General features: G+C 43.1%; 1 protein-coding gene across 2 annotated transcripts; it reads right to left on the bottom strand.

Moving 5' to 3' along the window:
* Positions 1-3,788: 3,788 nt before the first annotated feature.
* zbtb45 (zinc finger and BTB domain containing 45) lies at positions 3,789-15,007 on the bottom strand. 2 transcript variants are annotated; one of them, XM_042103000.1, is made up of 6 exons: positions 14,602-15,007; positions 12,808-14,011; positions 12,471-12,602; positions 11,709-11,855; positions 11,324-11,594; positions 3,789-10,826 (listed from the first exon to the last, which is right to left on the bottom strand). In XM_042103000.1, exons 2-6 carry the CDS (start codon positions 13,930-13,932, stop codon positions 10,468-10,470), a joined length of 2,034 nt encoding a protein of 677 aa, XP_041958934.1. In that variant the 5' UTR covers positions 13,933-14,011; positions 14,602-15,007; the 3' UTR covers positions 3,789-10,467. The 2 variants fall into 2 exon arrangements, with proteins under 2 accessions (XP_041958934.1, XP_041958933.1); XM_042102999.1 differs by having other exon boundaries at positions 12,471-12,605; positions 14,602-15,006.
* Positions 15,008-15,747: the final 740 nt, after the last annotated feature.

Below are 15,747 nucleotides of genomic sequence, written 5' to 3'. Positions count from 1 at the left end.
ACGTAAGTCAAGCTCAAAGTAAAAAATAATCTATAAGCATACCACTTAAGTAAAAGTCTTAAAGTATCTATTATTTACAGTACTTAAGTATGACAAGTAGCCTATTATAAAACATATAAGTACTGAAAGTAGAAGTACTACGTAGGCCTACTAGTAAAAGCTTTCGAGGCGAGTGTCAACCCCTTCCCTTCAAGAAAGCCGTCAGAACTTTGGATAAGCTATTAAGTTCATGCAGCACCTTACAATTTGGTGCCTACCCTTCATACATAATGTCTTCGAAGCCTGAACGAAGGTATGGCTGCCATTCATTTTCACTGCTGCTTCCTTGTATAGGCCTATAATGAAGTTTATCACTACATAAACACACTTTAAAAGCCTAAACAAATTATATTAATGAAAAGCAAGCAGTTAGAATTCCAATTTAATTCAGCTCCTTACAACAGCCTACATAGGCCTTGGTGTGCTATGTATTAGCTAAATTTGCTAGGCCTTAACTCTGTCTTCGTTCATTGCTGTGATGTGTCCTGTGGTGACATCAGGTCAGAAAATCTTGCAAATATCTAACACGCTGAATGGACACTGAAGCTTTTGTTTTTATTTGCACATTGTGTTAGCCTACTTTCTACTGCTAATGAAAATGTAGTGGAGTAAAAGCATACATTTAATTTGAAAAAATGTAGTGAAGTAAAAGGAAACATAAAAAACTCAAGTAAAGTACAGATAGGCTACCCCCCATTTATACTTAAGTACTGTGCTTAAGTATTTCTACTTAGTTACTTCACATCTGGGCTCATCATCAATCATCAGTTTTACAGTTTTTCTCAGTTGCGTTGGTACATTTGTCAGATAAGAACATAAGAACGACAATTTTCAAAACTTCTTGTTCACACCTACACCATTTGGTCACTGGTGCACACATCATAACTTCCCATTTCTTAATAAACAAATAGCAAATGCTTTGGGACATCCATGCAGAGGGGTATGAATACTTAATGAATATGGTATATGATGGTATTATGTCATTATGTTAATCACCATCATGGTTCACAGGTCTCCAAATAATGCTCACTGTAGCTTCCATCTATTCTATCTTTTGATCACCTTCTTTTCTGATTGAAAGTGAAATGTGAGCATCAGTCTCATGGTCAGATAACATTACGTGGTTAACTTATAATTCACATCAATAATATTCTTCAACCACTATTTGATGTCTTTGATGACATGAATTCAACTTCTTACAACATTGCATTCAATTTATTGACATTAATCTGATATGGTGATTAATGAATATGAGCCACATAGACAGAGAGTGTAATGCTAATTTGAAAGAAATTCAGATGCACACTGTTATGTAAAGGCCATGCATAAGCTTTTTTGATGGTTGCAAACAATGATGAAAGCACCTTTCATTCTTGTAGCACATATTCATTGAGGTACTAATTTGATTCTGAGCAAATTACGGGGCCTTGCTAGCTAATCTATAATGTTTTGGAATAAACATTTTGCATGTAAAAACTGCCATCATCACATCAAAAACAGTAACAAAACCCATGTGGTGCAATCACCAGAGCTGAATTCATGTATGTTTGCTCTTCTTTAATTCTTAGAGGTTTCCTTTTTAGACCATATAAACAGTGGGGATCTCAAAGCAGTTCTGCTTGTAACAAGACTCTTCCATAATATAATATTTTATGCTTTGCAGGTTTTGTGGAGATTGTTTTTCACAGCAGTTAACTTGTACCACGACTTCTTCAGACTAAAAGAGCAATAGCACAAATGATGTGAATGCAGTGCAATCAGCACACTAATTTGGGTGTTTCATGCTAGGGAATACTTGTTTATATTTTTCAATGCAGCTCAAGAAGCAAAAGTTATCTAAATGAGGGAGGGATTCTTAGGAGACCTAATTATTTGTAATATAGAAAGGCCAGGGGGGACACATCATTCTCCAACAGACGTGATGATGCCTATTAAACTAAATGACTGTATGCAGACGTGATGCCTATTAAACTAAATGACTGTGCAAATATAATTCTCAGGTGGAAGGCTGCAAAGTATTGACTAAATGCACTTGATATCTTGTCAATCTGAAAGATCTGGTATTCACTTCAGCTAGTGACATCCAGAATCATTGGCACAATGAAAACGTGAATGAAAAAAGGCTGATGGAAAAATCCTCCTTAAAGCTACTGTTCATCAAATGTTGGCAATTAAAAACATATATATCAATATATTGTCACACATTTAAAAATGTCTTAATTATTTTATTTGTGCAGCCCTCCACAGAGCAGCATTCTCTTCATTTTGTCTTTAAGACTTGAGAATACAGAAGAAGTGTCTCACTCAAAAGACCAACACAGAGCAAGGCTGTCTGTAGCAGGGAAAGAAGTGCTACTAGGCTCCACTGGCTTATCCAACAACAGGTGCTCTTTAGTGATGCGGGTTCATAAAATCCCAACAGTGGCTGGTGACACCAAGGATAAAAAAGTAAGGCACAAAAGGCACAAAAAAGTTGTACCAAATGCAAATTTATATTCTTCAGAGCATAGGTAAAAAGACACAGACGATGCATTTCGACCACTAGGTTTTTATCAAGGTCACAGAGAGGGGCTTTTCAGTCACTCCATCTAATGGAAAAATCTCCCTCTGCACATATGGGCAAAATCTTCTTGATGTTGACGTTGAGCGCAGCATCATGACTGAAATGGGCCACTAAGAAAATGGCTTATGGTGCTTCTTCCTTTTGGTATTTTGACCAAAGTATGACACAGATGTTTTATTAAAGACCTCAAGAAACAATTTAAAATTGTGGGAAAAGGGGTAAAATATGTAGCCTTTAAATATTGACCTCTATGTTAACATTAGGGGGCATTAAACACATTACAATGTTTCCGGAATAGTTGGCTGATTGTTCTATTGGACAAAAAAATGCTTTGAGCCTTTGGTTATCCTACTCAGCTTACTTTTAAAAGTTTTTAATCATGATATACACATTGAAATAAAGGCTTTGTATATATTTTTCTAAAGAAGAATTTTTCCCCAACTAGGTTCCCTACACCAAAGAGCACCTTTGAATACTGGATTGTTTGAACTTCCGAGCATTTGGATTCTTTCTTTGTGCATGCTTGGAGCCTAGCCTGGGCGCAAATTTATTCACGCTGCTAGGCAGCCTGGATTCCATGGACCAGATTTTCACCCCAACGAAGGAACCAATCACAAAACGGAGGGGGGGGGGGGGGGGGGGGGGGCAGCAAGACGATGACGACACACCGAAGTGGTTATGAGCTACGTAGACGCATTTGATAGACATTCGTAGCGCCCAATAAACGGCTCTAGGCATTCGTAAACCACGTCTCAAATACGAGAAAATGAATGTATATTTCCCAGACAGCATCTTAATGAGATGAGGTCTGGCGTTAGCCAGGCTATTTGGAGCCTATTCCATTTCATGGAATACCCACCTAGAGACACAAACCTTATATTTTGTGTCATCACAATCAGGCCAAGCCTCATGTGAAATTGTGAAGTCTAATGGCTGAGCTACATTGAGGAAAGGAAAATGATCACTGCGCAAATAGTGCCAGACCAGACATGAGAGCAGCACATACTTCATGTCTGAAAGCAGCTTTTGTTATGTAGAAGTCTATTCCTATTTTCTGTGTGGCACATGCACTCTCTGCAAATGCTCTGCATCTGTTCTGAGTTCAGTATAGCCCTGCCATACATTTAAGAGTCTTTATTGGCAATAAAGATAGATGTTTGAGGTGAAATAACAACAGACAGTGGTGCACATTTCCAAGAGATAGCACACTATTTAATGAAGGGCATCCAAGCAAATTATTTCAAACACAGTGAAGTATGAAAAAGTTAATAAAGATAAAAACTAGTGTGCAGAAATATTATAAAGCAGACAATTATACCCATGACTGAGAACAAAGGCAGTTGGTAGAATATCTGAGAATACACATACATAAAATGTAACAAAGAAACATCTACTTACATTTAAAGAGCAAACTATTCATAGCAAACAACTTTGTGTTTCTCAAATTTTTGTGAGCCTTGAATTTCACTCATTTAAATGCAATTACTTGTAGCAAATTGTAACAATTAATAAAAGTTATTTTAAGCATTAATAGTGTAGTATTACATGTAAATATTGCTTTCATATAATTTTGAATCATTATGTTACTTTGTCAGCTTTATTTATTGTCTGAGTAGACATTGCGAAATTGATCTTTTCAAGAACACACAAAATCATAAAAAGAATTTTGTTTTAAATTCCATAGCACTTTTAAAAATTTGGGAATCTCTAAACACACGAATGATGAGTACATTAAAACGGCATGACTGATCATTCTGGCATTCCAACAAAGTCAACTATATAATATCTTACATTTCCAGAGAAAGGTTGACTTATCATTTGGTGTTTCCTTAATCCAGTATTTTCGAGATGAGAGTCGTCTTACAAAAAAAGGTATAAGAAAGAAAGAAAGAAAAGAAATAGGCTCCCACAAAACATTTTCTCAATGACCAAGAAGATTAAATTCCAATCATAGATTTAGGGTTTATATTGTGTTAGGCTGCATTGGGTAAGCTGCCTGGTTGACCAGCCTAGTTTAGTAAATATTAATAAAGCAGTATTCCTATGATGGTATAATTCAACAAGATCTTGATTTACTTGGTTTGCATGAATTGAAAACCAAAGTGTGACAAACATGTTGACTTAATAGAATATTTAGCTTCCAACACCACTTTGAAAGGGTATTTAAATAGCACTTTTTTAAAACGCCAATAAGTACTACTCAGAAAATGTGCTGATCAGTATTACGAAATAGTTTTAGGGTGTTGACTGGAGCATCAATACTGTACATGCTAACATATTAGCTGAAAATAGTCGTTTACTGCTATACGGTTTCTTACATGCCTGACCAAGCGCTTGCGAAAGCTGTTAGTTATGTCGAAATTATTTTGGTCCTTCAGTACTAGCACTTGGGCTACCTGATTAAGAACACCATGCTCTCCAATAAAGCCGCTGTGTTCCACACACCCAACCTAACGGACAAACGCACACAAAATACCCATGATGCCTTGAGAAACGCATCCATTATGTCATGCACTGTTATGAATTTCAAGACAATAATGGTATGGAGTTGACATGGACATTGTGTTTGGGAGTACATTTTGGGCTATTAGCCAGTCTCACAGAACAGCTGAAGGACCGTTGGCTGTCCTTTTTGTCCCTAAATGGAATATAACAGGTTTCTGCAAAACCAGAAGGCTGTCTATTAGTTCCCTTTATAACACTCTTCTACCAATCTTCAAACAAAGAGTCAAAGAGTTATAAAATCCTCACTAACTAAGGAGAGTGATCACTAATCAATTCAAGAATAAAACCAAGGGGCAACTACACCAGGCTGCATTTGGATAGTATGCAGTTGGATAATTCTGATTGGTGGAAACTATACAGGAAAGTCTTCTTGTTCCATTGTTCCTGACTTAGGAAAGGTGATATTTCTGTCAATGCAGATGAATATTCAGGGGCAAAGAAAGCAGATTAGTTTAAATGAACGTGCCCCCTAAAGCGCCAAATACTTTGGTAAAAAGCACATACTGTTAAGTGAGGTTGTGGTGTGCAGTTTATGAGGTATGGCAGTGGTCTAAACACAAGTTACATTTACAGAACCCTCTACTACAACCACTGCCCATACAGTTCCTTTTGGAGTGCTAAGGAATGGAGTCCAGGCAGACCGTCATTAGTTTTCAATGTCTCCTGGGCAAAATAACCACGAACCCCCCCCCCCCCCCCCCCCCCCAAAGGCCTTTCGACCTCCAACAGTCCATTAAGAGGTCTCACGCCACACACAGGACTACTGGATGTGCGGGAACTCACCATTCCCAAAATATGTCTGCATAGTTCCATCACGTAACACATAGTCCTAATGCTGGACTGCTTCGCCAAGGAAGCACATCCAAGGGACCCAACAGGAACAGTGGCTACAATCATACTGCCCATGCAAGGGCTGTCGGGTAAAGGGTACTTGTCTAGGTACCGACTGCAGAGGTAGAAGAGAACAAACCTCCAAGAAAGGGTCTATACTAAGTAGCACACATGGTGGGCGAATAGCACACCCAGAATGTCAACCAGCCTGGCCAATCAAAGGCAATGAGACTGTGAGCATAAGGCGTTGTTTGCTCCCTTGTCCTTTAAAGCACTCAGCAGGCAAGCTTGGGAAACTGCAGAAGCCGTGGAGCCATTCTGTGGACCAGGAAATCACTAACCTTATCTTGCACACAATTTTACCTTATATAATCAATCAGTGATATGTCCTTCCAAGCCACCCTTCCAAGGTATGCCACCAATACCATGGAGAGAATGTCCCTCATCAACCTCTCTAGATGCACAGCTCCTGCTAAACGAACACATCTCTCTTTCTGCCTGACCTGCACCTGCTACAAATCAACAGAGGTTCTACAGGTTCTACAGGTTCTAAAGGGGGCCAATGAGATGTATCAAGGGAACACATGTTCTACACTCCCACCCCCCTCCAATCTCAAAACAATAATTGACACATGAAATGTCAGGGCAAGGTTGAAGGGGGCACGCAAGAACTTGATGGATGCCCCCTTGCTAATGTGTGCCTTAGGTAGATTTGATTCCCTGGCCTTTTTCAACCACATCTGAGACCCCTCCTCTTCTGGTTATGAATGGATACAAACGTTACTGTCCCATAGCAAGCCACAAGCTGCTGCCAAAGTGTGGTGGTGCTGCTACTCTAACATGGCGGAGAAAGCTTCTACTCTGGCCATGATCATTTCTCTGCTGTTTCTAATTGATGCATCTCAAACTAACATGAACACAGATGGAAATTAACGAGAGTGAATCTTTCCTCCAATAGAGATAACAGAACAAATGTATGTGTGCGTGATTTCAAGTGAATTATACTGAGCTATACAATGAGGTAAAACCGGTTATTATCATGGATTTTGGGACACCTGAACAGCTTGAATGGTACAATCTCATTTAGTAGACCTCCACTGTTGAGCTAATTTCTGAATCCCACCACTGAGCTATCTTTGAAACACAGGTTTCAAGCATGTTCACTCTCAATACTAATCTGAATTAGTATTCGAGTTTCCATGTCCTACACTTGGCTGACCTGCTTAGACAAAACATTTCTTGGCTTACAAGTCAAACGAGTTATGGTTTCCTCCAACCCTGGGAACTGCTAATGATTCCCCTCAGAGAGTATACTGCCATTGAATTACATGATATGATGAATGAGGTAGTTTTGTTTCCACCAGTCAAAATGATCTGCTAGCACTGCAACATACACTATGTAAACTACTACAGACAAAATGCATGGATGCAAGATTTGAACGGAGGTTCCCTCTATTTCCTATCGGGTGCTGAATCTGGACACAACTTTACTTTTTGAATAAGGAATTTCAGAGAGGTTACCCTTAATGTCTATTGACCTTGTCTCAAATCCCTGAATATGGGTGTGACACAGATACAATACTTGTGTTGGTTGATGAAATTCTATATACATGTCTACAGCCTGTTAATCACAGACACTAGGCCTACTATTCAACACCTACAGCTGGACTTTTGAATCAGCTCAGCTGATTAAGAAGTGCTATGGAGACCTGAAAAAAATCTCCATTTGGCTGCTGTGTGCTTTGTTAACAATATTTAAATTTTACCAAAATTAACATTTTAAATTTAAAATGAAAAAACATCCTGAATTCACCAGGGGGATTTAATTTTTTGAGTTGGCTTTCATCTCATAGTGCATTTCAATAAAACTATAAACAAATAGTTTGGGCATGATGTTATTAAATTGTTATCACACTAATAATGGAATTCTATTTTCTTCTAAATACACGCTCAAGCCTACGCATTTGGCATGTTCAGATGAAATCAAGTGCAACCAAGAGCTGTGACCATGACTGCAAAGCATTTGATCATGATTGGAAGGGCATTTCACATGCCATGGCACTCTCATCTCTGTGAGACATCACTCCCCATCTGCTGTTGCATCTGGTCTCCTGCTCCTGCTTCAGTAGACAGACTTCCTGTTTTCAACAGGTGCTCAACAGGACCATCCTGTAATTCATTCTACCACCAACAGTTTCACCAAAGAAACACTTTCGTCCAAAGCCACTAAAGCTACGAGACATAGCACTCTAATATGTCTGACTCACTACACAGCAGGCAATACACTAAAGCCATCGGCACGTGATTGAAAGCTAATTTCATTACAAGGTTATTGCGCTGTCAATATCTTCCGTAACAGACTCGATAGCAAAATCTAAACATCTCGCTTCTCCAGCGGTGCAATTTTGGTCTAAACAAAATCAACTCAAGCGCTCAGGTGACGTGGATGACTGCTTCACTGCCACTCATCTGTCTATATAGACTTCTCACTGGAGCAACTACAGACCAAATGACTCCTGCCCTCAAAATGTAGTGGGCTGGGTTAATTCAGTCTGGCTTCCAGGCTACTAAATTACTACTAATGGTACCAATAATTGATGTTTGATTGAGCCCTGTGCTGTATCAATAAATTATAACTACCAATATGTTTTTTGTATCTCTGCTTGTTCTCAATGTGTGGTTCTCACAACACTGAAGCCTGTTGATGATGGTGTGTATTGGTTTCAAATTAGAGCCCACAGGTCAGATCTGGGGCTATGCCTTTGTTGGTGTTTATCCAACTAAATGAGGACGTGGAGTATATTCCCTATAACCTCCAGTACTCAAACACATCCTAACACATCTCCTACCTCAGACTTGCTCATTCATCACTACCACACAGATATGAAAACAAAGTTGCAAATCAAAGCACTCCATCACTAGCTGCTAATCATTTCATAAAAACTGAATAAAGCAACGGTTTTCATGACAAAAGGTAAACTTCAGTGAAAACAACAATATGGAAAGTGTGTGGGTAGACTGTCACTGAGTATGTGCTCTGACCACCATTCACTGGAGCCTTGCTCTTAGCTGTGGTGGTCAGACTGCATGGCTATTGCCCCTGTAGACCTGGGTTTGATGTTGGGAGGGCTACTGCTCTCTCCCTTTGCCACAGAGGGTCTTTGTCCTCCACAAGCCTTCGACTATGTCTTTCACAATCACAATTCTTTCAATCAACTGACTGATTCGTTGACGGGCCTTTCTCTGGTCTTAGCAAACTCATGATCGTACAGTGATCTCACTGAACATGCCCTACAATAGATTCTCAACTTCCTTTGAGTTTTTTTGTACAAGGTATTTGTTTCTGATTGTAGACAGCGCAAGAGAAAAATCCTATACACCACATCTAAATCAGCTCAAATTCTACAAACTAACATCGTCATAATGCATGTCCGAGGTACAGAATGCTGCAAGATAAGGCTTGATAATCTTTTATACAAAAAGTTGTAGCTTATATATATATATTTTTTTTTTTGTTTTAAATTGTACCGTACTCTCTGTACTGTACTGACTTTGAGAAAATTCTGTTCACTAAATTTAGTCGATAAAAAAAATGTCAGAGCGAAATCGGGAAATCACCGTCAAACATATATACCCTGACTGAGATAGAGCATGCATTACTCAAGCTTTGATGAAAGTCTATTCTAATTTGTGCAATTCTTTAGTTATGAGTTATGAGGTGCTTCAGTCAAAACATCTAAACCCCTATGTGCAAGTGCCCTGTACACAGACATCACCAAGAGGCATAAGCACCAGGCACAGATTGTATTAATAAAACATAAAATATCAATTCCATGATTTTGTTTCTTTTTTCTTAAGTTTCTACCTTGAATTATTTCCTGATGATTACAAAAATTTTAAGAGCATTTTTTAAAAATACATTAATTCACTTGACAACTCACTGGCAAATAAAAATCAATCTTTAGAATAGTTTTCTTTCTTAGTTTAAAGCCATCTGTTAGTAAGTGGCTGAGCTGGCCTTTCCTAACGGCCAAAGGATAGCTATAGCTTCAGATTAAGAGTACATTATAAAAACATAAACAAATGAAAACACGTACACAATATATAGACATCACATTTGAAACTGAGAGGCAATTTTCACATTGAAAGAGGTGTTCTTTGTTTTTCCGGTTTCTTCATGAACTGAGGTATGTAATGATGTGTCATTCCAAACTTAATTTTCCCCATGGTAAATATTCCCATGCTGTCATATGTGCGGATGTTTTTCTTATTTTTTTTTTTTTCAACCCTCTTTTTAAAAAAAAAAAATCACTTACCATGCAACTGGAAACTGATCCACTACCCTCCCTTTCTCCTGAAACAAACAATAACAACAACAACAGCAACAACGAGGAAAAAAATAACAGGCTTTGGACCATGCTCTCACTCAACTCCGCCCTCCCCCCCACCCCTTCCCCTCTTTTTTAGCGTTCTCCAAACTCAACTCGTAAACCCTTAAAACCACCGACCGCTGACTGGTTAGCCGTTAGCTAGGTGGAGGAGCCGTGCCCCGGTACACTGCCGCCGCCCATGCCGGGGTTGGTGCCGGCCATGCCTCCGCTGCCCGGTGGCTTGGACGACACGTGGGACCCGGCGTGGCCGTGCTGCAGGGCGTGACGCTCCAGCAGGGTGCGGTGAGTGAAGGCGCGGTGACACACGGGGCAGGAGAAGGTGCGCTCGACGCGGTGCGTGCGCATGTGCACGTTGAGCGAGCTCTTCTGCGTGAAGCGCTTGGCGCAGACGGCGCACTGGAAGGCGCGCACGCCCGTGTGCACCACCATGTGCTTGAGGAGGTAGTCGCGCAGAGAGAAGGAGCGCCAGCAGATGCTGCACTGGTGAGGCTTTTGGCCTGTTTGGGGACGCACGCACACGCACGCACGCACGCACACACACACACACATGCACACACAAGATAAAAATCACAAATACAAGCTCACACACAATATGACCAAAGAGGGGCCAGCACGGCTTTTGTCAAATGAAAAGCAATTAAGAGTCTCACATGTTTGACAACACTGTAATTTAAATGTATATTCAACACATTATGTGCAAGCAATAACGGCCACCCAGGTGGGCTGGAGTTAATGAACTTGGCGCTGCGCGTCGGGGAGTCCTTTGCCTCCGCCTCGTTCATTAATTCCTTATATCAGGACACCTCAAAGGCCGTTATCCTGCTATATTTAATTGTAACTCCATTAGCAAACCCAAATACTTGTGCCGTATTATGCACATCACTTTCTGAACAACATTACTTTTGGGAGCACTTCAGTGAATATCTGTTTGAAGTCTCCCTCTAAATTCTGCTTGAGTGCTTGCCAGCCGGGCGGGCAAGTCAGGCCAACTCACCAGAGTGAATGAACATGTGCTTGCTGTAGTTCTTCCTGGAGCGCAAGGACTTCCCGCAGTGGGTGCAGTCGAACGACGTCTCGGATCCCTGGGAGGAGGGGGAGGGCCCCGTGGAGCAGGCCCCAGCCGTGGCCTGAGGGGCGGGGGTGAGTGGCGCCGGTGGCTGGGCCGGCTGATTGGTCTCCGCCCCGGCCATGCTGTCAATCACCATGGGGGCGCCCACGTAGAAGGACGAGGGCTGCGACTGGCTGACCGGGTACTGGAAAAGCAGCTGACAGGGGCAAAAAAAAAAAACACTGACGTATGGGTAGGGCACAAAAAAAGCACATAGTGTTCAAACCACTATGTAAATAGCAGGTCAAACGACATGAATGTGCAGGCAAACCTGATTGTTGATGGACTGCGTTGAGGTTGGCGGAGAGAGCGGCTTGTTGACTCGCCCTCGAGGATTAAAACTCATGGACTGAGGTGGTTCGGTCTGTGGCCAAAAGCTCTCTGAGAACACGCCCTGCTCATCATAGAAAACCCCCTCCTGTCGTCCAAGCAGAAGAGAAGAGGAAACAAGGATGAGTCATTTTGGCCACAGGCTGATTTATGGCTACCGAGGAGAGCCATAAAGAATTATTTTGTCTAGTTTTTAAGTTATGACTCCTTTACTGATTCAATTTTCAACTGGCACTTGAGGGCAACAGCAATATCACACTGTGAAAGTTGCTGACAACCAGCAGGGAGAACACCTTGAGATGTCTGATGCTCAGAAAGCAAAACAGTCCATCATTTTAATCAGGTTTAAAGTTTGTTTTTTGGACATACTGTACAATTTGATTCAGAATTGCAACAAAGATATCCTTGATGCCCTGGATTAGTTCCTGACACTATGTAAACTAAGGGGTATTGTCTTAACCAAACAACACACAGAGAGCATGATGCGTGGCCAGATTTAGTCCCGTCCACTCAAATAAGCCATTATAAACATCTCCTAGGATACGGCACAATAAACACACAATTCAGTACATTATGAGTAAATAATGGTCCTGCAAAAACGTACAGCTGACCTCTCTCAAACAGACTCTAACATCATCCTGACGAGCACGTCAAGAGTCTGACTGAGACAAAGGCAGGCAGGTTTATGAGCTGGAGATCTCACCTGACCAAAGGTGGCCATCTGCTGGGATGCGTCGTGGTCTCCCCCCTGCCTGCCCTGGTCAAGGCCAAACAGGCTGCCGTCTGCTTCCTGGACCCCTTCGTCCTTCACCACCACCTCCTCTCCTCCAAGGACCTGCTGAGAGGATACGCGTCAACTCAGCACTTCTTCTTAAAGCATCATCTCACAAAACAACAGTGTGTATAAAACAATGACAACAAAACACAACAGCAGAAATATAGGCACTGACAACCAAAACACCGGCCATGTTGGGTATCAGGGCATCCCAAAACGCTGGTGTCTCAGACCACAAAAAACACGCGTGTACGTATGCGCTCACCTGTAACCTGAGTGGTTGCCTCTGCTTGCGGCTATGGCTTACTCCCCTCTCCCGGTCTCCGTCTCGCCCGCGGTCTTGACCCTCCATGTCCTCTTCTTCGCTGTAGCGCTCCATCCCCACCACCAGGTCCTCGCCCACCGAGCCCAGGTCGGACATGTTGCTGCGCATGCTGTCTCTGCCCATGCCGCCGCTGCCGTCCGCGCCGCCCACCGCTGAGCTGCAGGTGGAGGGGGCGCTGCCCGCATCACTGCTGGCGCTCACACTGCCACCGCCAACGCTACCGTCGCCGGGTTGGGCCAGCAGGTCACGGAGCTTGTACCGCATGTCCTGGGCGCAGCTGGAGTTTTGCTTCAGGATGCCGGAGCCTGCCGTGGAGACCAAGGCGTCTGCCCGGCACATGGACCCGGGCCCCATGTCCCCCAGGGAGATCATGCCCATGGAGGTGGGTGGGTCGAGAGGGTTGGGCCCGCTCTGGCTGGTGGCCACCACGCCGGCCGCCATGTTGGCTCCGAGGCCGCCCGCCGCGCTGCAGTCGCCCATGCCGAAGTTGGCGAAACCCGGGAAACAGCCGCTGCCGCTGCTGCTGCCCCCGACGCTATCCCTCCCCTTGCTCCCTCCTCGCTCCTCTTGCTTGGGCAGGACTCCGCCCGTAGGCAGGCCTCCTCCGCCGCCCGCCGCACCACCACCGCCGCCGGCGCCCCCGCTGCCAGCCCCACCGCCCCCTCCCGCTCCCCCGCCCACCACGCCGCGCTTCTGCGAGATGATCTGGGTGCACTCGTCGATGACCGTCTTGATCTGCAGGATGCTGGCGGCCGTGAGGATGCACAGTGCCTGCGACTGGAGCACCACCAGCGAGCCACTGTACAGGAAGTCCACCAGCTGCTTGACCGTCTCGGCCGGCACCAGCGGCGGCACCGAGATCTCCGAGTGGCCCAGCAGGAGCTTGTCCTGGAAGAAGGGGCTGCCGGCGGCCAGCACGCAGGCGTGCGCCCGCAGCGAGGCGTCGTGGATACGCACCGTCACGTCACAGAAGAGGCCCTCGCGGCGCTGGGAGCGCAGCGCCTCCAGCACCGACTGGCTGGAGTTGTGGAGGTGGATGTAGTGCACGGTCTCACCTGAGGTCATGGCCAGGGCAAGGGGTGGGGGGAACGTGCTGAGGGGGACTGTGGTGAGGAGGACAGACAGACCTTCACAAGATCAAAGCCTGGAACAGACAGACACAATGATCACTCACTCTCACTTGTGTGGCTCTTCCTTTCCTCCTCAAACTTCAAAATATCACACGAAATGCTGTGAGACATCTGAGTGCGTGACAACATTCAAATACATTTCTGAGTGCAAAACATAGAAAATGTAAGCGTTGTCGCAATAACCTCGGATGCGAACGTAAACAACCAATAAATAAACTTGGCAAGCGTAGGAATGCATAAACGAATGAAGCAGCTCTCAACCAGCTGTCAATATTAATGTTACAAAAATCTTTTTTAAAATCAGGACAAAGCCCAAGTCGCTTGATAAAATTAAAGTGAACCAATGGTGGAGTGCTGTCCTCCACATTCAGCTCATATATGTATCAACGCGTTCGATTGTCTCGTCTTGCTTTGTGAAGTTGTTGGTTAGCTTAGCTAGCTAGCAATCTCGCTTGACAGAAGCTTAGCTGGCAAACAAGCTTGATGGGCCACCAAGCCCTTAGCATTCGCTTGCCATTTGGGCACTAACAATAGCAACACAAAACACAACGGAATGCATGCATGTCCACACATTGTAAACAATCGCACGTAAACCATGTCTTACCTTAATGGTTCTGCAAATCGTCGAGATGGTTGACAGCAAAACAAAGTGCAGCCCGCGACAAATTAGCTGATTCAAACGTTAACTGGCATAGCTAACTAGCTAGCTACATATAGGTGGCTAGGTTAGCAGACTAGCTATCATATCAACTAGATATATTTTTGCAAAAGCGCACTGCACGCTATTTCACTTACATAACACCTATTCAGAGACACGATACTTGCATTCGAATTGGTCATCGATGTATTAATATCTAAACTGCAGTAAAACCGGTGTCTATTTTTTTGAGTTAACGTTACTTAGCTTGTCTGCCTCCATTGCAATTTGCAGAAGATGTGGTCGTCGGTCGGACAACCTACTGTGGAGAGCTATCACGTTGGCACATTCACAGGCTGTTCGAGCTTGTGGGCGACTCTCCTCTGTTTACAGTCGATGGACGCTGGTTGATGTGCTCAGTTGACAGAGTTGGTGACATGCAGAGATCAGCTATTATTTTTGAAGAGCAGCAGACAAGTTTCTATTTCATATGCCCGAAATCTATAAATATGTCAGTGAATCATGGATTATTTGCCGAGTAGTATCTTTAAGTTCCTTCGGCATTCTTCTGAACATTTATTGAAATTGGGCCACGGATAGGCCAGCTTAAATGACAGTCTTCACACAACCAAAATTGCACAACAAAATATAAATTTAATGTATTCACTAATGAGTGTCTTCAACGCATGTTTTATGTATAAAATAAATAACCTTGCCTATTTCTCCTCTCAAATAAGGCATGCAATCATACAGATTCAGGGCAACAATTACAACCAACATTGTTGTGTGGTAATAAAGCATGTCTTATCTTTTCTTATGTAAAGCTACACCTCATTACGTAGTACAACCCACTACACATTCAGCCAAAGTAGCCAACACATAAAGCGCTTGGTGGAAGTGTTTCAGTGGCCTGACAAATACAAATTCTTTGTGCACACAATATGATAAGTGGGTTCACACAACACCTAGGCCTACAGTAACCTTTAGATATTCACAGTTAAACAAGTTAACACACATAGGGTATTCCTATTCTGTATCCGTTTGGTAGGCTATTGCCAGTATCATAATTTGTTCTCACTCCAAACGAAAGCAAAATTAACTGTGTGTGTACAG

The sequence above is a fragment of the Alosa sapidissima genome, chromosome 9, assembly GCF_018492685.1.
Source record: "Alosa sapidissima isolate fAloSap1 chromosome 9, fAloSap1.pri, whole genome shotgun sequence".
Taxonomy (NCBI): Eukaryota; Metazoa; Chordata; class Actinopteri; order Clupeiformes; family Clupeidae; genus Alosa; species Alosa sapidissima.
Note: the sequence above shows the minus strand (reverse complement) of the source record. Positions and strands in the feature narration are given on the sequence as shown.

Bases quoted from the DNA above. Each gene is read 5' to 3' on its own strand.
- zbtb45 (XM_042102999.1), bottom strand. From the start codon at position 13,932: ATGACCTCAGGTGAGACCGTGCACTACATCCACCTCCACAACTCCAGC. The intron at 12,606-12,807 runs GTGAGCGCATAC...GTATCCTCTCAG, and splicing joins GGCAACCACTCAGGTTACAG to CAGGTCCTTGGAGGAGAGGA. The intron at 11,856-12,470 runs GTGAGATCTCCA...CTTGGACGACAG, and splicing joins AGATGGCCACCTTTGGTCAG to GAGGGGGTTTTCTATGATGA.